Here is a 22,369-nt window from a genome sequence, read left to right on the forward strand (position 1 = left end):
TGACTAATATGCATAAACAGCATTTGGACTAATGATGATCAGTATATGAACTACAAGTTGTAGTTAGGTGATCAGCATATAGACTATCTCTAGAGATACACAAAATTAACTAGTTTTCAATTCTGCATCATTATGTACAGTACAGTATGTCTGATATGAGGTCAAAATAATTATTTATTGACAGAAATTAGCACTGACAAAATCAGAGAGGTCTGGTAATTTGTTGCGTGAGGCAGTAAACTACTAGAAATAATCTTATATAAACTGAGTGCATTTTGAGCAGGATTAAATCCATTAAGAAAATGATTACCACTAACGTATGCTTCCACATTAGGAATCCCTACTTGCTGGCTGACACTTTGCATCATTATAGTCATAACCTTAGGCAAAATCCAAGATCGTTCTGGGAAAATCCAGACACATTTTATTTTTATTCAGTCATTTATTCTGAGCATTATACATTACAAAGCCATAGGGGCCTTTCCGTGGTTTGTTAGACCTGAGAAACTATTGTGTATTCCTTTCTAAATACTTACCAAGTGAGTCCTAGTCACAGTCCCTCACCCATGCGACCTGTGCTAAAGAATAGATGCTAATGATTGCGGAATAATATATTATCTGCATTGGTTCCCCTGAGCATACTCGCACTTAAACAAACACTGTACTTACAGCTATGGCACGTGGCGTCAGCATAGCCCGTGTCCTCACAGTCACAGTGAAATGTTCTCCAAGTCTGGGAACACTCTCCTCCATGCTCGCAGTAATTTGGCAGGCATCTATTGGAAACACAAAGTCCACAGGGTGTGATTTGCGAGTGTCACTGTGCAGCTGAATGTAAAAATGACTTCCAAACGATGTTGACAGTTAATTAGCTGTGGAGAGACTGAAAGAGATCTAAGCAAATCAATAATTTCAAATGGTAGATACCCTTGATTTTGATGAACCAGATACGGTAAATTACTAAACAAAAGTCAACTTCTCTAACATAAGAGACTCCATTCAGACTCAATTACAATCGGAGTTTCTCTTCTGTTTTTTTCTGTGCCAGTGGAAACATCAAACCGGAGAAGAACCATTGGAAGTTTGGGATGATTTTAGGAGCATTTGCATAACAAAAAGAAGCCAGCAATACATACTTAATTAGCTGATGTGTGTGTAACTCCGCAGGCATATCTACATTTTCAAGCTGCTGTATTTGACCATCCATCGACACACAGCTTGTAATAGGAAGGAATAAGCAGATGGAATTATTACTCTTTTTTTTAAACACAAGTGATTCTACTCTGTGCACAAATTCTGTTAAATACTATTTAGTTAGAGGATCAGTTGTGATGTCATCTCTTTAACATGTGGGACCATTATCCATCAGTAGGAATAGAATATCCCATATTATACTGTAGATAGTGTATAGCAGGAATACTGTAGATGGATTGTGGTAAATCTCCACTTATGGAACTGCAAGCCCCATGATTCTATGCAATAACAGCTTGAGAGGGGTGTGACATATGTCGACATTCAGAATGTTGACATGGTGATAATGTTGACATTGACCATATTAGCATACTGAATGTCGATGCCAATGAAATATCAACATGATAGATGTCAACGTATTGTCCTCAGTGGTGCTTTACCTGCTGATGATGGCTGCAGCAGCTTGTTCCTGGTCCCGACGGTCATGTGACTGCTTTTGTTATCCTTAATAGAGGGAATGAAGCAGATATCTACAATATCTGCTGTGTTACCCCTTGCTAAATAGTCCCAAATGGCAAAAAGTGGAGCAAACCTCATTTGACCACATTTTTTTGGCTTAATAAATAGACACCTATGTCGGTCTATCCAATATCTGCCCCTCCATTAATCAGAAAAGAATCAATAGGTGGTTGCTAAAAAATATGCACAATATATGATAAAGGGAAGAAAAGGTAAATACAATTGTCATAGACATGTACTCTACCCATACTGCTCCCTGAACACGGCTGCTCTAGACATGTTCCAGCCCTGGTTAGTCTTTGGAGAAGATACAGTAAATGACCCTTTTCTATGAAAGTTATTTAGGAAGAAATTAAATACAATTTACAGCATAAAATATTAATTGAAAAATGACTTTTATGATCTATGAATGATTATTTGTTTTGCACAGATAGCTTGGTTAGTCTCAGGGCTCAGTTAGAACTGGCATTCTCTGCAGAATGTTGGTCTCCTGTGGACCCTAATTGCACTTGCTGCACACAATCATTACAGACACAACTGTTAGGAGTGATTGAAAAAGAAACATCTGACTGGAAGTAGATTTCATATCAAATAAATCTTCTGATATTTTTACAGACGAGTAAAGAAGAGCACATTTACCTCAGATGACAAAAATAAAACATGACAGTATTTTGGAAGAGACCTCAGTTATATAAGAGAAAATGTGTGGATAAAGTTTGATATATAACCTGTGTCACTCTAAGTGACTCAACTGTGATTTTGGAACAGGGGGGAACATAAATTGGATGCATGAAGTTTTAGTTTAGTTTTGAATGGTGCAGGCAAAGAACTCCAGGTTACCAAATATCCATTGTAGCTTTGCTAAAAGGTACTGTACAGTGTGATGTCATACAAAAGAGAGAAGCAGCACGAACCTCTTCAGCAAATCTTCTTTTACATATCTGCTTGCAAGTAGAAACACTTTATTTCAACTTGCTTTTTAGAGCACAGTGGAGACCTGTAGCTTTGAAGAAGGAAGGGGCACCAGTCATTACCTGTAGTGAACATAACACACCTCTAGCACCCATTCTACTTCTTCTACAGTGTCAAAATTGTTATTGTTACTGGTATAAGGAGTAATACTTACCTTTTACTTATCTGGACCAGGTGGCTCTGCAGGGTGGAAGCAAGTACTGAGTAACTGGGTATGGGCTGTGCCCCCCCCCCCTTCAATACTGCAAATGAAACCCCAATGTGTGCATCATAGTGATTAATACACCAGATGGGGGGGGGGGTACTGTGGCCCCATACAGTAGCCACACCTCAACAAAGTCTGGGCAGCCCTGAGTAATCCTGGCACTGTAGATGTATATAACATCTTCTTCTGCAAATAACTAGACAGCAACATACTCACTAAAGCTGCAGTTTGGGAAGGGTGTGATAGGCAGAGCAGGTGGGTAAAGACTGTTATGCAGTCTCAGCCTGACAATGGGCTGAATGCACAATACTATTGCATAGAAGCAAAAGAAGAGCAAAACCAGTTCTCAAATTCCAAACCCATTCAAACGTTGATGAGCCATCTCAGAAAGAATGAATGATCAAGAGCTGCTTCTGAACCATTGTAACGGGTCTCTTCGATATTAAAATGTGCTGAGATGATTGTTATTTTTCATGAGATTGAAACTGAAAATATCCCTAGGCACAGAGAATAAGAGGTTTGTCCTTATCCAACTACCCAGTTTTTATACAGAGAAGTCTAAATTGTCTAAAGTGGATATTCTACAAGGTTCTGTAAAAGATCATGAAGACTTCTTATGTTTAAAGATAAACTATTCAGTTTTGCTGAAAACTGAACACACCCGAACTTTGGGGTTCAAAGTCGAACTGAGTTCTAACTCGATTCATCTCACCAAGTTCGGATCTCTGATCTAAAAACTGAATGTAACGTGTTTTGGATAGCATATAAATCACTCCCTCATGATTGCAGGAGCCATTTGATGCTGGGAATTTCTATAAATGAATTGTATTGATGTTAGTAATACTATAGGAACAAAAAAAGGTCCAAATTACATGGTTTTAGCTGTTTTTAATCAAGTTTACAAAAAAAAATCCAAATCCAGATCCAGATCGAAAACCAAAACCACGTGAGGGTTGTTTTGCCAAAACCAAAACTAAAGACACAACACTGATTTCAAACCAAATTCAAAACATGGGGTTCTGCGCACATCTCTACTTATGACAAAGGGAGAAATATTAGTTAAAACAATCTACAACAGCTGATCCAAAAGTACAAGTTTCAAAATGACCAACAGGTAGAGAGATAGCCCCACAATGCTGAAGGTGTGAAAGAAGAGGCAATGTAACCCATAGGTGTACAGACAACAGTGAACATTACATCTAAGTAGTTATTCCTGTAGCTGGGGGGAAACTGGTTTGAACTTAGTTGATGAAGGCTCCAAAATACAAGCAGACCTTCCATATCAAGGTCTATGTAATAACAGTGAAACTAGAATGTGCTTCTGGGGATGTAAACAGTCCACTGTGGAGTCTGACCCTCAGCTCTAGCTTCCCAACAGTCATCTAACTTGTGGAATAGGCCAACAATTAAATATGTGAAACATAAAGTAAAAAAACAAAGTAATTCTAACCAAGGTTTTGAAACCCATCACCTGGTTAAATATTACAAACGGATATGGATTAACAGCAGTGAATAGTTTAGATTGGCAAATCTAGAAAGGACTGTAGGTTGCTAATATTTTAAGTTCAGATGTTGCTTCATTTCAGGGATGGTACAATAAAGAAAGGGAATTGATCAGAGAAGTACTGGGGGGAAAAACAGATTCTAATCAAGTGAGACTGAGAAAGCAGCATAATGAGAGGAGTCTCTCCCTTCTGTTTAGTCTTGATGTTGACTGATGTTCCAATGCAGTCAGTGCATTAGTCCTAAAGTGGCACCAGAGCAATTATCATATGAAATCCTATAGAATATGACAGATATACAGTGTGTGACAGACAGAGTTTCAATAAGCCTTAGTCGGCCATTTGGAATGCATTGTCAGGCAGAATACAAGGGCCTCTTAAGGTTTAATAAATGGGGTGTTTATTTTAAATATATGTTCCACTAAATACCCTGACTTCCTATTAAAAGTGCTTTGCTACTCCAATGATTAGCCGATTTTCAATAACAAGATCCTTCAGTGCAGGGCCAGATTAACAATTAGGCAGAAGGAGCACCACCTGATAGCATGATGATGACCAGCCACTAGCTGACCACACGGTCAGCCATATATCATAAGCATTAAATTGTATTTACATTTTCCACACAAAATGATACAATTTTTATAAGTTTACATTTTAGGGAAACATTGGGGCTGATAGTGTATGGGGTCTACATGGCACTGGCCACACCCACACAGCACTGGTCACACCCCCTCTCTTTCTCATAATAGGACCTTGAAAATTTTCATACCCCAGGCCCATGAGGCCATTAATCTAGCCCTGCTTCACTGCATTAGATCCTTCCTGCTACAGACAGACGAGGAGCACCAAAGGTTATTGAAAAAGTTTACTGGGGCAATACTAAATTCTGTATTAAAAACAGAGAGGATTAGATGAAAAGTATATTTATAGTGTAAAAGAAAATATTCATTTCCTTTAGTTCTGTAGCATTAATATTCAGAGTGTCAAGAAACTATAAGTTAAACATTGTTATTTATTTATTTTCTCTTATTTTTATAGTTTGAAATGAGAAATAAAATGAGGTTAATCAGTTTGTTTTCAGATATCTTGCAGATTAAAATGTGACCACAATTTAAATGAAATCTAATTAAATAGAACATATGAGCAAATATCACAACACTTCCTGCTCATGTAATGTGTTTTAAGGTGATAATTAGACACCTAATCCTATGTTTTACAAAATATAATAAACGCCACAGGCTATGGCAAGGAAATAAAAAATTTAAAACAGGGACTTTTCTTTTTCTTTTTTTTCTAAAGTGCATTTACCTAAGGTCTATATTCAATTCAACTTCAAGCAGATAAAAATATTATGTCTATGCATTGTGACTGGACAGATTCTCCAGGCAGTATACATTCTGCAAATTTGTGGCGAATCTCAGAAATGCATGTGAGCTGGCTGAATCGATTTGCCCATCTCTATCTTAAGAGATTACTTTCATGATGTGTTTTACAGTAAGGCAACAAGTCTCATGGACAGTTTCAGGAAAATCCAAATAAATAACTCAGACACTGTACAGCTATAATAAAAAAGGAAGATGCTGTATGATCCTGTTACAATGTAGACTTGGTGCAAGGTGAGTTCTTTGGAAACTCAGTGATCCCAGAGAGGGATTTGAAATATCTTTTAAGTGAGCAACACATAAGGTGTAATTAAGTTTAATCTTTACTTTTCTGTGCACCTTTACTTTGATAAGGTTCTGAACATGCAATGGATCAGAAATTGAATCTCACTGAATTGGCTACAAATCCCCTAACTGTGAGAATTTATTGTGTTTTTCTCTAAAATACCCAAGATGCTCACTTGGTGCTGAGTCTGGGTCTCACCGAAGTGTATTCCTGGAGTTTCTATGTATTTGTCAAATGAACATAATGCCACAGTAATGTTCAATATGACCGTTCAGCTGTAGGGCTGAGAAATGAGAACTCTGATAATTATTTTACGCATGGAAAGAGAAGCAGTAGGAATATTTGTATAATTTGATATTTCTAGAGTCTACTGTGAAAAATAAACCACAGATTATGTAGATATTCTAACCTTTTATAATACATTGATTTTATGTGTGTTTTATTTTATATAAATTACTACGTAAATTTGAAAACTATTTTCGTACATTGTGATGCATGAGAACTGTTTGAAAAGTACAAGATAAAACACAAATAAGGTCATTTCCAATGTTTCATTTTACATGCACCTGATTGCACTGCTAAAACATCCTTGCTCACTAGTATCTGTTCTATGGAGGGTTGACATGATAAAGGTCGGGCTCCCAGAACAAAGGGAGTGTGCCACACCATGTGGCAATATGGCCACACCATGCTGGAGTTGTGGTGCGCTGCAGCAGGTCCATCTCCCCGTTCCTCCAACCTTGCCAGAGCATGAACTTCTAAGATGGCTTCTAATATTGCTCATAGCTTTACATATTTAAACTTCCATTTTAAGTCCAAAGTGAAATGCAGCTTTGAGTTTCAATTACATTTATAATATAAACAATCTCAATGGTATAACCCCAATTTATTCGCTTTTTTGCTACCCATGTTTTTGTCACACATACAGCCTAATATACTCCAGACATAGATGGGAATTGCTGCATTGGTTTAATAAACCTGATATGTATTAAAAAAGTAAAGAAAGATGAATTGTTGGCTACGTATCCTAAGACAGGCCCCTTTTTCCCCCCACCTAGAACTGTTAAATAAGAATTGTGAGTTAACATATGAGAGGTCTCCTGCAACTGTTTTATCTTAAATTAAATGTGACAAGTTTGGGAAGGATTGTATGCCCTAATCAAATCTGATTCATATTTTTGCAGAGCATAGATTGTTGATGCACAGTGAAGGAAACCTATAAAATCATCAGAAGCAGTTGGAACCAACCAATGAGGTCATTTTATTCACCCATCCAGTAAGTCAAGAACAATGAACAACTCATGAATTCAATGTGGAGGTCCCTCAGTGAAGTTTGTGGTCCCCAGTGAGTTAATAGGTTGTGTACTGAGAAATATGGATTTAGCCCAAACAATGATGTCCCCCACTATGTGTATGTGATGGATAAAATAACACCTGAAATTTATTATGATCTGCAATTCTATCTAATTTGTGCAAATGTAACCTATATACTGTAAATCCCAAGGAACATATAAAAAAATACATATTTTAGCATTAGACTACATGTGATTCTGTGAAAACAACAGGCCATCATTTAACTCCACTATGAATGTTTTCAACAATTTGTTCTTGCATACAATAAGTTAAATAATATAGATTAAAATAGAATTTCAGTTCCTTTTTTCATTTTACTTTAAATAAAATCAGTTTTTATTTTTTCCAGGATTCCGCCATTCACAGAAAACGTCCAATCAAATGTGTATTCAAAGTGAGCTGTATATTCACAAACTCACTAATTAAGTTCCATTCATAGACGTGTTCAGAAATGGTTTAGAGATAGATATAATTGCAGCCTTTTTCAACACTTTAGAAGAATGGTCTGTCTGTCAACATTTGTTCAAATTCTGCATTTAATCAACTGAAAAAGTGTAGGCTTTTAAATCTGCCTTCACACAGAGCATTATATCCAGTCCTGAAATATAACACAGTGAATTTACTGCATAGCTACTTTACTCCTTTCAAAATCATTGTCTTCTGTAATTTGTAAAATGACTTAAGGCCAGTACTCACTGGCCGATGTCAGAGAGATGTGTGCTGAGCGAACCGCTCAGCACACATCTCTCCCGGCGCTCAGCACAGCGCGATCTGTGCTGAGCGTGCGGGGGGAGACGGGGGGGGGCGCTCACTTCACCCAGCGGTGAAGTGAGCGACCCGCTAGATTGGCCTGCATGCAGGCCAATCTAGCAGCAGCGATAGCGATGCGCGGGGCTGCGCATCGCTATCGCTGAGGGGGCTACACACGGAGCGATCGTGCTTAAAATCTAAGCAATCTAGTCAGATTGCTTAGATTTTAAGCAGCGATCGCTCCGTGAGTACCCCCCTTTACACAACTAGCAAAAGTGACCAGGAAGATGTCTAGTGTGAAGCCTGGTGAAAAGACACTACACAGTGAAAACTGAAAACTGGACATGATATTAATATAAATATACTACCTGACATATGACACAACTCTCCCAGCATGGCCTGACCACTGGACATGACCACAATAGAACTACAGTATACTACCTCTATACACACAGTATATACTAAATAACACTCCCATCATGACATGACACTGGACAATTATACAATGATATTACTATCTTACAGATGGAGGGTACTACATCTCATAACATTGCATGACTGCTGGTCCTGATCATAATTCAAATTCTATTACACTATAGATGGATATAGGACACTAAACCCTTCAATACGATCTGACCAATAAACGTGATCATAATACAATTATACTACCTCTAAACAGACATACTGTAGAACAGAACAATCCCAACATGGCCTGACCATGTTACAAGGCCAAAAAATAAAATTCTATTGCACTCTATACATACATAGGATACTATGCCACTGGACATGGCCATAATACAATTCTATTACACACTACACAGACAAAGGACACTATACCAGCAACAAGTCCTGATCAACCTACATGATCATACTGCAATTCTGACCCTTTATTAATTCTTATGTATATTCTGTATAACAATTCTCTCACAAATGAGTGCCTAGTCTAAAATCTGGAGAGGGGGTTGTATTGCTAGTTCTGAAGTATGGAAAATTACAGAAAACAGATAAAGGGTGCCGTTAGCTACCCTATCCCCATAGGCTGTACTGAGAAATCACATACCATGAAATATAATTTAAAAAGCAATTATGGATGACAAAATGTACAGGAAGTGAGTCTGATTAAATGCTAGACAGATCTATTACCAACATTGTATAGTACAGCACATTTATCTGCTTCTTTCTCCATTTACATCACAATTATCTTTGTTGTGTGCCAGAATGTGGTTTTGACCTTAATGTATGATGAAGAATCTTAAACTGTTTTAAAATGTGTTTTGATATTTGAGGATTAGTTCTAATAGACATCTGTGTATCATCCACCCACCTATCCACCACGTATTTGCATTACATTAGGAGAATCAAAATTGAAAAAGATCTTTGTGGTGTCATTTTACCTTGATGGGAATTAGCTCTCTTCCCTTTTTTATGAAAGCATCTGATGTGTAGACAGAAATCTGTTTATACATATGGATTAATATTTATTTCTAGCAATGTCAAGTTCACAAGTCAGATTCAAATTACCTGTCTTTAATGCCACACATATCGATCTGCAAATCACTGAAATTCCCCAGGGTGCCCCGTTGAACTAAAATGAGGTCCTTAGGCTGATTATCAATAAATATGAGCCTCATGCATCCTTGGAACGAAGAAATTGGATTTATACAAAAGGAATCTGCAAGGTGATCTGGACAGCCTGTTCAGTAAAAGACAAAGATACCACATCTAATCAAATTCAGTATAATACTTTTATTTTTCATGAGTAGTATAGATGGAGGACCCTGAGGTCTCAACATTCTTGATGTTTTCTTTATTACATAAGCTTTGTCATAAAATCTCCGGTTATGAAGGAAGAAATCAGCATGGCATACGAGGTGAACTGCACCGATCTCTTATTGTCTGCCTGCCTATTACCTCACATTCTCTATAAGAATGATTATTGCAGGTCACAGAGTTTTTAATTTCATTTTTTTTTTTTTTTCATTTTGTTTGTGACTGGAGGTCACAGACTTTGCAGTTTAGATTAAAAATAAAGTTAACTTTTGTTGTAGATACATTTAAAACAAAAATTCTCATTTATAGGCTATGTTTAACAAAAGCAATAAGTAACCCATAAACTATGCTATATAGATTTTGGATTAAAAGGCAATTTATGTACAGTAAACATGACATCACTTTATTTTAGCTGGTGTTTGCCTGGGGCTTCTCCTTCGTCTATAATCCAAGGACCCATTCAGTAAAACAACAAATCTGACGCTATACAATGTGAACATACTGACATGATTCCTCCAATGATATTTCATTGTAAGTCCCTCCCTTGTGATTTCAGGCAAGGCCGGATTAAGCCTTGGGGGGCCCGGGCATATAAAACAGGGGGTCCTAGCAGAATGGGGCTTGGAAATAGCTGCCCAGAGCAGCAAAACGCGTCAGGTGAAACCAACTGCTATATACACTGACTACACCAAGAAAGACCTGTGGTTCCATTGCTGCTTTTGCAAGATTCTGGAGGACTTTTCCAGTAATTCATCAATCCGGCTCTGTTTCCAAGCTTTTCAAGCCTTTTGTGGACCAGGATACCTACCAAATTGCGTGGAGCTCAGCTGCCTTCAGGCACCATCGCTACGGATCCTCATATAGGAACACAAGGCTGGTAACATTGGACAATTTGTCATACTAAAGTCCTCATGTGTGAATCTGACTAATCTATCAGGAACACGGTCATAAGGTGTTGCAAAAACAATAGCAGTATTTAGCCAATTTTATCATCCCCATGTGTCAATGGACATTATATTCTCATGTGAGATTTGTTAGTTTAATTGTAATTTTAATCTTATCCTTTTAACACCAATATATTAAATGTGTTCAGGAATTTGAATCTAGCGCTGTTTTTCTTTTCTTTTACTTGTCCTTGTTCCTCCCTTATAAAGGAACAGGGAAATGTTGGCCAGTGCAGTCTATGCACTAATCACATCATAGTGGAGGATATTTCATGGCTGACCATTCGATTGTCACTTTGATCGTGGGCATACACTATGTGATTATTGCCCCGGTCTGCTGCAATAATCACATAATGTATGCCCTGCTTTCTCACTGGTCATCGTCTACACTGGATTACTGTAACATCCTCTTATATGGCCCTCCTGTTTCCCACCACTCTCCACACCACTTTGACCTTAATGCTGCTTCCTCTCCAAAGTACTTAACTAGCTCCACTTCCCCTTCAGTACCCAATTCAAACTTCTCACACACACTTACAGAGCCCTCACCTAATCCTCTCCTAGGGGTCTATTTATGTAGCAATGAAAGGCCCTGTTTTGCATTAAACAGGGCTTTTCTCTTCCTAGTGCAATTCACAGAGTGGGTCACCATGGAGAAGTCTCTGACTTCTCCAGCCGCACCCCCGCTCTGTGCCTGATTCGCATAACCATATCTTTGTATGGTGAGTGCGATTCATGAAGGTGTGGAAAGCTCTGCTTTCCGCTTCTCCATGGGTTCAGGTTCGCATTCTCAGGATGGTGTAACCTGAACTGCAGTGCGGAGACGACTTCCCTGCTCTCTGCTCGGCACCTGGTGCTGGCTCCGCCCCCGACCTCCCAGCAGCCACTGCAGCCTGCCGGGAGGTCAACAAGCTGTGCATGTGCAAAGGGACCTGCCGCCTGACTCTGTACATCACAGGGAGGGACCGCCGGAGATGACCTCTCTCACCGCAGGAGCCCCAGACACCACAGCACATCGTCGGAAGGTTGAGTATACATGAATTGCTACTTATTACAGCTATACATCGCATCAAAGCAATGCGATGTATAGTGATAAGTAGCAATTCTGTTTTCGTTTTCTTAGTGAATAGACCCCCTATTTACATCTCTGATCTCATCTCCCTTCACACTCTCAGCCGCCCACTATGCTTCACAAATGAATGCCTATGTTCCTTCCAAATGATTACTTCCTCACACTTTCACCTCCAAGATTTTGCCTGTGCTGCTCCCTACCACTGGAATTCTCTCCCACTCCTTATCAGACTCTCCGCCTCTCTAAAAAACTTCAATTGGGCTGTTGAGACCCACTTTTTTTATCAAAGCCTTTCAGCTCTCCTCCTAACCTGCTGCTACAGTATGTCCTTCTGGCTCACTGTATCTCCCCTCTTGATCACCCCTATTTTTCTGCCACTCCCCTTTATATTGTAAGCTCTCATGAGCAGGGTCCTCTTGCCTCATATGCTTTTCCTTCCCTCACTTATACCATTGTTTACTCTGCATTACCATGTCCATTTTATACAATGTTTTATACTGTAAGTTGCTGTTTTCTTGTTTTGTTTATACTGTATCTGTTTATGTACTTTGTATGGCTCTGTGGACCCCTCGTGGTGCCAAGAAATAAAGGATCATGATAATAATAATAAGAATGGCAAGGAATGGGCCTCTTTAACACAGTAGGAAATGAAGGGATCATGGAAAGTGTATAATTTAGTAACCTGAGAAACACTGGAGTTTTACTGTATTTTGCAATAACATGTTCCACAGAGTCAACAGTTTACATAATGAAAAATCACAGCATGCAATGAAGCTACATAGGGAAGATGGATAAAGGAACTAAACAACTTGCAATTCAAATAGTGGCTACAGATGAAGCATCTCACCTCCAAAGTAGTACTGGTGCCCAGTGGAAATCTGTACTGGGAGCGTGACATGAACTGGTGAAACAGCCCCATTGTCCAATGTTAGCGTCATGCGAAGTCTTCTTGCGTTTATAGTAACTGTGTGCCATAATCCGTCATTTAAACCACTGCCTGGAGAATGAATAACAGATTATTCCAGATTTTTGTATGTGTCTACAGGGTTAAAAGAAACAAAAGAATGAATGTAATAGAGATTACTATGATCAGTAGAGCACACTGTATCCTCCATGACCAGAAAGCTGGGAGATAAAGTGTCCTTTTACTGCAATTGATTTGATAAAGTCATTTGAATTACATGTACTGTACCATCTACATACATAGTAACATAGTAATTGAGGTTGAATAGAGGCAAAATGCCCATCGTGTTCAACCTGTATTCTGTATTAAGTTGAGTTGATTATAATGTACCTGCTGAAGTAATGTTTTATGACTAGTTAACAACTATAAATCATGTTACACCCGATTATCAACGTCAATATTTTAAATGTTATAAACTTGTGCTCTCATAAAGCATTATTTTCTTATCAAAAATGTATTTGAGGAACAGTACTTATTGCTTTATAGACTTTTTGTCAAGTAAGATTGTGTCCTGGAATTATTACTTTGATTTTGCTTGTTTCATAAAATTATTAAGTTCCAACACTTGAAAATAATGAATTGTAATGAAATGAGAATTATTATTATTCAGCATTTCTGTGGATAACAAGAGGTCCAACATACAGAGAAGAAATGCTTCAAGCAGATTGTCCTTCAGCTAATTATGATTAGCACATGAAAATCTAAATTAACTAATTAATGTAAGTCGAATGTGTAGTGAGATCCCCAAATTCCTTCAGTGTTCCGGGACAGACTACATACAGTAGCTTGTGCTATAAGCTTTGTGTGGAAGTGGTTAAAATACAGCTAGTCGTGTCTTGTTTCTACAGAGATATCCTAGTGAAAAATATGAAGGGACATGGTCAAATTGTCCCATTGTCAACAGACGTACAGTATGACCACAAGCCAAATGGCATGTCCAATATTTATCATTCATTTGATTTAGCTTAATTATGGGATCAATCCCATCAGCCAAAGATTTCTATTTGCTTGTGTATACAATCATGTAACCACTGCAATAACAGGTACCTATGGGTTCTGTCAGTCTCTTCCAGTATGGCCACCCACATGTGTTATCAAAACAGAAGGTCATCCTATTGTATGGCGCTTAGAGCAAGCAGGACTGGATTATTTTTATGTAGCCCACTATGGTCTGTGGAATCTCAGTCTATTCTACACCTCTCTTATGCCTCCACTGTGCCCATGCAGCTCCTCACTAGTAGAGAATAATTGAAAAACCATTTAAGAACAGGTCTTTAATTTACTGACCGATGCCTCAGAGAGGCAGTACAGTATTTTCTGGAACAGACCTTTCAGTGTGCTTTACACATGGGGAGATTTAGGTTACTGCTCAGGCTGCAGACAGATCTCTCAACCTATATAAAAAGTGCTGTGCGGTCTCTTGGCACGCCCTGCAATGCAGTACACCGAGATATCAGATCTAGATGCAAAACTAATCATTCAGCATGTAACTAAAATACTGTGCTGTCTTTTGGAGCACCGTCAGTATAATAAATGAAAGATCATAGCTTAATAATAAATTGGTCTTTCAGTTAGTTGTACCTGCTGCGTGCTTCATAAACTAGAACTTTAATTATTGAATTTCCTCAGTAGCTAATTAAGAGCTGAGGTCCCCTATACTGCCTTAAACGTTTATGCCTATTTCTAGTGATTCTTTTAAGAGGCTTATTCTTAACAATTTTGAATGGCAATTTGCTCAAATTTGTGGTTTATAATTTTTTTTCCATTCACATTTGAAGTTAGTTGGAGAAGGTCAACCAGTTAATGTAGAACATGATGAAGCCTGTTTCTTAATTGTACAAATGATCTATCAGGAAAGCAAAATGTGCTCCTTTATTTTAGCAATAAATAAACCTAAATAAAGTACCATGAGCAAAGATTTGATATAAGATATTAAAAAATAGAAAATATTACATTAATATACAAAATATAAAGCCTAAAGGAAGGAAGAAATACAATAAAAAAGAGAATGCAGACATCTGATAGTTTAAAGTGAGGGGGGGAAATGAATTTCAAATTTGGGACTAGGCTGATTAAGAGGCTCATAAGCCAGTGTTGTGGGAGGCCCAACGGTATTTGTCCCCCAGGGATCTCTCAAAGTACACTACATTTTAACTGCACTTAAATACATCTGTAATAGCTACAGTAACAGCAATCACCACTAAGTGCTACAAAGTAATTTTTAGACATACAAATGTCAAAAGACCTCCATCAAGGTTTTGTGCAATAAAATTGACAATACACAAAGTCCCATAAGAGTAGAGTTGGGTGAATAAATTCAGCCAAATATCAGAGTTTTGTCACCCAAAAATCATTTTGATAACTCTTTTCATGTTGAAAATCTATTCTGGACCCAGAATTCGTGCATATTAAAGGATGTCTTTAGTGGTGTTAGCTTATGCTAATTTGTATGTTGGATATCTGTAAAATAAATAGTTTTTGCATAGTTTCATTGTGAATGACGAGGATGTTTTGAAAAGAGAATAGAAGAAACAGCTTCCTTTAGAGAAAATAAATATAATAGCACTTCAATAAAACCATACAGGATGCTTAAAATGAAGCAGATAAAGCAATCACAGGATGGTGTGGCTGCTCCCCACATCTTCCCTTTAGAAGTTTTGTACAGCCTTGGACAGTTTTCTATGGATTTATTGAAGTGTTAATACTATGACCCATTTCTTCTGCTGTTTTGACTTTGAACCCGCCTACTGTACTGTATATTCTTTACAAGATTCAAATGTGTAGTGGTGGAAACAATGAGTTTATTCTGATGCTGAAACCTTGCTGATGGTGGAACAGTTGACATTATATGTAAGGACTATAATTTTTTAGATCACCACTATTGTGCTTGGATAATTCTGTCATTTAGGATTTTAATGTTTATTTTGGGGCGCGCTGTCTTCACTATATATTACACTGGCATATTCCTCCTCTGTTCCACACTGATAACCTTTGTACATTCACCCCAGCTACATGTTTCTGCAGTTCCTTCTCTGAACCCCCCCCCCCACACACACACACACACACACACACACTTAAACACACACAGATGTTGCCTTTAGCAATGGGTAGAGGCTTGTGTCTGTCCCCAATTAGACATGCACAGAACTATTCCCAAGTCCCACTACAAGTCCAACTACAGGTTGAGTATCCCTTATCCAAAAATGAAAATCCCACATTTTTGGGTCCCATACTGAGATAATGAATCTATATATATATATATATATATATATATATATGAAACGAAATTTAGTTCCTCCTAACACATTTAGTTCCTCCTAACAGGGAACTTAGAGGATACAGGCAGCCATATAATTAATTAATTTTAGTGTTTTATTTGAAATAGCGCAGTGGGAGAGTAATTCTTGTCATATATATATATATATATATCCCGGAAAGAAACAGCACTCTAAAAAGGTTATTTCAAATAAGTGGTGCCAGTTCCATATTGCATTAATATACAAACTCACTTTTCACAGCAGGATGAAAAGATAACGGAACAGCATTTAAGCAGTGTTTATTGGTCCAACAGCATAACACAGTAATAATCAGTGGCGGCCCGATAGCCGTTTCAACCACGCTTCTGTGGTTTTCCTCAGGGTCTAAAAGAGACTACTTCCTATGTCACCAGCATGACCTGGAGCTGTCTGTGCTCCCATTGGTCCAAATATTGTGACAGTGTGGGCGGAGACCAAAATGTAAACAAGTCTGCCCCCCCGGCTTAAACACCAGGTGAGAGCAAGCCACATTATTACTTCTATCACATTACACCTCCCTGAGGTGTGACATCGCTGTGAAAAGGTAAACAATGCCAGGATTAGCATATTAGGGATGTGTGAAAAAGAACACCAGTTCCTGGACCTTTAGAATATACACAAATCCAAACTACACCATTTAGTGCAAAACAGCTCTATAAAGTGCAATGTTGGTTGGATGTGAAAAAGACCGTGATGTATCTAACAGTGGCCACCAGCACAGACAATAAATATAAAGAGATTATCAGGTGCAGACGCAAAGCAGGTGCATGTCCCAGAGAACCTTTTATCCTTCTCTGATTGGGGGTCAAATATAAATGTCCATTCAATACAGCACCAGGTATTCCCTGGAGGTCTCCCATCCAGGTACTGGCCGGGCCCATCACTTTTTAGCTTCCAAGATCAGACGGGTATTGGGCATTTCCAGCGAGGTCTGGCTGTAGTAAATAGAAACAAAATCCTAGGCCCACATTGACAGTACGTAGGTCATGCACCTTCCTGTTCTCCTCCACCAGATATAGCTAAATAAAGGGCACTCGGCAATGCCCCAATGTATATAGCAAAACAACTTCAATTAAGCAGTACCTTAGACACACGGCGGTGTCATCACATCATTATATCCAGTTCAGGTGCATATGGTGATGCGCAATAAAAGAGTCTAAATACTGCTAATTGTGGACAGGGTTAAAGAGTCATTTGTGAAGTATTATCATAGTTAATATAGTCATATTCGTCAAGGGTGAAACATCAAAGCATATGGTATAACTCTTCAAAGACAGCATCCAAGACGGAAATCTTCATTCAGACCATGGTGTGGGTGGACCGCACGTGAGTATTGGCATGCGATACCGATGGTTTCTGTTTTGGGTAAGTGGCACGGATGGCACATTGCGCATCTGTGCGCCCTGTCTAGTTTGTGAAACAAATTTATGTGTATTTCTCATACCAGATGATATGATGTACTCCTCTATTATATTCAGCTGGTTCCAATAGGGAACAGGAAGGGAGGTACCTGGTATAATTGCCTTTGCTATAAGAATGGGCCATGGGTGAGTTGTGTATTACGGGCTGCTGGCTTTCCTGCCAGTTAATCATTGTGATCTTGAAAAAGGTTAGTTCAGAACCGGAACTTCGATCTGCCATTATGATCCAATTGCTGGTATGATACACCATTGAGATGAAATAAAAAGTATGTTCTCTACAATTTGGTGAGTGCCTGTACCTACAGAATTTTATATATATATATATATATATATATATATATAATACATGCCATTATCTCAGCATGGGACCTGAAAATGTGGGATTTTGGATAAAGGATTCTCAACCTGTACGAGGACATACCTTGTAGAATTATTATATAAATTGTATCATTGTATGCAACCTGCAACAATGTATTGGCATAATATGTTAAATCGTTTGTTTTTAAATCAATTCTATACTTTTTTATATTCAATTATTTATTTAATCCTCTTAACATGTTTCTTTTTTGATGCTCCCATTTAGTCATATAAAGAACGCTTTAAATAATTACCTTGTGGGGTTTATATGCAAGGATAGACAGTTGATGGCAGAATTATATAATAAGATTTCTAAATAAAAACTGTAGCCAATCTGGTTTGCATAGAAATGTTCCTTTATGGTTAGTATAAATACTTTATTTATAATAGTCTTGTTACAGATCATTATTTTTACCATTCCAAGGCATAGTGTAAATTTGTTGTTTTATTAAGTAATACAGTACTTGTTGCGTAGTGAATACAAGAGTAAGATTACACATAACAATAACTGATGAACCGACAGAAAATTGAATTGAACTTTTTTGACACTTTGATTCCTGTAGTTCATTATTTTTCTTCACATGATCATTTGCTTAGTGAACTAAAAGGTGTTTATTGAACATGTTCCTTCTCCCTGGAGAGGTGTTATTCAGCATCAGCTGCCATTACAGAGGGAATGCTTCTGGATGTACACTTCTCAAATAATGCTGCTTGAAATGTACAGCAAATATTACTTGCTTGCTTCTTGCCTGAGAGATGACCAACCTTAATCAATTATGTATTATTTGTTTACTTACTGTAAGAGGTTCTGTTTAATTTTTACTATCATTGTGTGCTGCTCAAGAAGCAACTGTATCATTCATTATGCTCTGTTATTTGTATTGTTATTCTGCTTATATACATTCAATGTATATACATTATTGTTTTTTTATTGGTCTATAGGTTATGCACCTGTAGGCATTAATATATTTAATTTGGTTTTTATTTGCTTGCAGATTCCTGGCAATTTGGTTTTTGAGACCAGCCTCCATCTCCAATGTAAATTTTGTCTTGGACATTCTTGCGTGTAGTTTGACTTTAGTGTCCGTCATGTGCTGGTGTGTTCTGTAGATGAACGTGTCATACTGCAGAAATGACACCTTGGTGATAGGTATCACTTTGCAGCAGAGTCCTTAATATCCACTTTTCAGAAGTTGCCACTTGGAGACCTGGGAGAGGGCACTTTTGTGAATTTGGTTGTATCTTTCACTCCATTAACATGTGCGGTGTCAGTGATAATCGTTTAGATTCTGTCAGTCATTTTTGACAGACAGCAAACAAAGACTGTCAATCTCTGGGTCGCTTTATGTGATATGCAGAAGCTAGAAAGTGCATTGTTCTGTCATATACTTAGGGTAATGATATTGATAAAACTAGATGATTGACTGGCACTAGTATAGCAAGAATATATGGCAATGAGGGTCAGAACAACAGATATAGTTACAGTATTTTTACTGCTGACTAGTAAAACTGGTGGCTTTAAAATTTTGCATGTTTCACTGATGGTTTCTGACCTTGAGTGTTCCCAGCCTCCCCTCCCCCGCGATGACAACAGGGCAGAATTATTTGACTGTCACTATCAGAGCTCTATTCATAGACTGTAAATTCTATGAAATATGAATTTACAAATAAAGAGGCATATGTATTAAACCTTTGATAGAGGTAAAGTATCATCCAATCAGCCGCTGGCTGTCATTTTTCAAACACAGCCTGTAGACATTTAATTGTTTGGTACTTTATCTCTCGCAGCTTTATCTTTCTGCAAACTTTGATACATATGCCCCAAAATATAGAATAGGTTGCTCTATGGAAAATTGAACCAAAGCAGAACTAGAGGATTGTATCAGTGGAGCCTCGCAAAACTGAAAAATGCTTATTCTGCTGAAATACTCTATTTGCATAAAATTTTGCAAACCTATTTAACAATTATCTATCCCACCTTGCCATTTCCAGCCAAATTTGTTCCCAAATTCTCTTTCAAATTACTGTCCCATGATCTATGACCTCCAAGCTTTTGAGAGACTTATTGGACCCTCATTAGTCCAATTTACTTCCAAGCACTGGACAAAAACTGCACTGACTACAGTGGTCAGATATTATATCATGGCTAAATCTAAAGCCCATAACTTACTTCTAAGGGGGACATGTACTAAGCATTGATAAAAGTGGAGAAGTGAGCCAGTGGAGAAGTTGCCCATGGCAACCAATCAGCTGCTCTGTATACTTTTATATTATGCAAATTACACAGGTCTGCAATGAAAAAGCTTTTTTAACGAATGTATGTGATACGTATAGATTTTTGGCTTCTGAACATGAAAATGACTCACGATTTTGCATATCACATCACGTTTTTCTGCAAAACGTGTATTTATGAATAAGTAATTTTTTTCATATTCAATAAAGTAACAAATGTATTCTGCCCACATTTATTATAAAACATTGGGGTAAATTTACTAAGATGGGAGTTCTATTTAAGATGGGATGTTGCCCATAGCAACCAATTAGATTCCAGGTATTATCTTCTAGAAGGGTCTAGATAAATGAGAAGTAGAATCTGATTGGATGCTATGGGCAACATCCCATCTTAAATAGAACTCCCATCTTAGTAAATTTACCCCATTGTCTTAAATGAATTGTCGGTAATATAGAATGTTGCAATTCAGTTCTCTTCATAAAACTTTCCGTCTCCCAGTGCCAGATTAAGGTCCACGTGGGCCTAAAGCTGAAATTTACAAAGGGCCTAAACCCCATACTATCTTTAAGGAACATTGCACACACACAACTACAACTACAAGGTGAGCTGGAGAAGGTGGAACCAAATACAACAGATGCAACACAGTTTTGCACTGTGTCGGCTCATTATAACCCCTGCCTACCACCACATATACACACACACAGCATTTTTACAGGCCCTGACATTAGAAAGTTAATAAAAGATAAACATTTCGAGTGTGTAATGAATATTGTGTAGCTTTTGGCATGGACGTCGTTCAAACAAGTGATTTCAAAATTTTTAGGCAATGACAAGGATTCAACTACAAAGAAACTTTCAGGGAAATGCGTTATAGTTACAGAAACCTTGGCTGCAATATGAGTTTAAAGGTACATTTTTTGAATTCCCATATTGAGCATTTCCCGGATAATCTCGGAAACTACAGTGAAGAACATGGTGAACGGTTCAACCAAGACGTTAAAGATGTAGAAATAAGATATCAGGGCCATCAGCATGATGGCTGACTACTGCTGGATGATACACAGAGATGACACAGAAAAAACTTGTAAGTGAAAAGCGACAAAACGAAGTTTGAAGACAAAAAAACAAGATATTAGCAATTTTTTCAATAATTATGGTTTTGTTTCTATTATTGTTTGATTTAATTGTTATTTTATTATGTAATTAAGACAAAAACACAGTGATATCATCTACACTTCTTCGTATTTCCAAATAAATATGTCACGAACAATGAAACTTCTTGTTTTTTCTTAAAAACGTATGTAACTCCCTCACAGGTAAATGTGATGTGGTCATGTTTTTTATATACTATTTCTTGATGTGCACAGGAGTATAATTAAGAATATAAAAGTATTATTAAAAAATAGCTGTGCGGCAGACACTTTTCATGTTTTGTGTTTTGGTTTTGGTTCTGGTTCCATGTTCATGTTTTGGATCTAGATTGGTTCTGCCAAAACCACCCTTTAGTGTTTTGGTTTTGGATCTGGATGATTTTTGGGAAAAAAAACATAAAAACAGCTAAAATCACATAATTTGGGGGTCATTTTGATCCTATGGTATTATTAAGCTCAATAACATTCATTTCCACTCATTTCCAGCCTATTCCGAACACCTCCCAATATTGTTTTTAGGCCAAAAGGTTGCACCGAGGTGGCTGGATGACTAAGCTAAGCAACACAAGTGTGCGGCACAAACACCTGGCCCATCTAGTAGTGGCACTGCAGTTGCAGACAGGATGACACTTACTTTTACTTCTTTGCATGATGTGCTGTTTGGGGACAAGCTTTTTTAAGTGCCATCCTGTCTGCAACTGCAGTGCCACTCCTAGATGGGCCAGGTATTTGTGCGGCACACTTGTGTCGCTTAGCTTAGTCATCAAGCTACCTCATTGCCGTAACTAGTCATTTTAGCGCTTTGAGCAAGAAACAGCATCTTGCCCCCTCCCCCCCCCCTCATATTCAAACAGGGTCAGTGCGTACCGTAGGCACACGGCAAAAATCTAGGGGTGTGACCATAAAATAATACCAATTCATATTATGTTGCACAGTAGTCTCCATTATTTAAATTACACCGCACAGTAGTGCCACTTATTTATTTATTTATTTATTTATTA

The 22,369-nt window shown here is 37.8% G+C and overlaps 1 protein-coding gene and 1 pseudogene across 1 annotated transcript in view; both read right to left on the bottom strand.

Annotated features, from left to right (window-relative positions):
• The window catches only part of CNTNAP5 (contactin associated protein family member 5), a 737,066-nt gene that overhangs the window by 250,683 nt on the left and 464,014 nt on the right, over positions 1-22,369 (bottom strand). The window contains exons 9-11 of the mRNA XM_063933980.1: positions 12,794-12,943; positions 9,682-9,853; positions 670-776 (exon numbers count right to left, since the gene is read on the bottom strand). Coding sequence (XP_063790050.1) covers positions 670-776; positions 9,682-9,853; positions 12,794-12,943 — 429 coding nt within the window. The remainder of the gene's footprint in view (positions 1-669; positions 777-9,681; positions 9,854-12,793; positions 12,944-22,369) is intronic.
• On the bottom strand, positions 17,030-17,149 carry LOC134945967 (5S ribosomal RNA; annotated as a pseudogene).

The sequence above is a fragment of the Pseudophryne corroboree genome, chromosome 7, assembly GCF_028390025.1.
Source record: "Pseudophryne corroboree isolate aPseCor3 chromosome 7, aPseCor3.hap2, whole genome shotgun sequence".
Taxonomy (NCBI): domain Eukaryota; kingdom Metazoa; phylum Chordata; class Amphibia; order Anura; family Myobatrachidae; genus Pseudophryne; species Pseudophryne corroboree.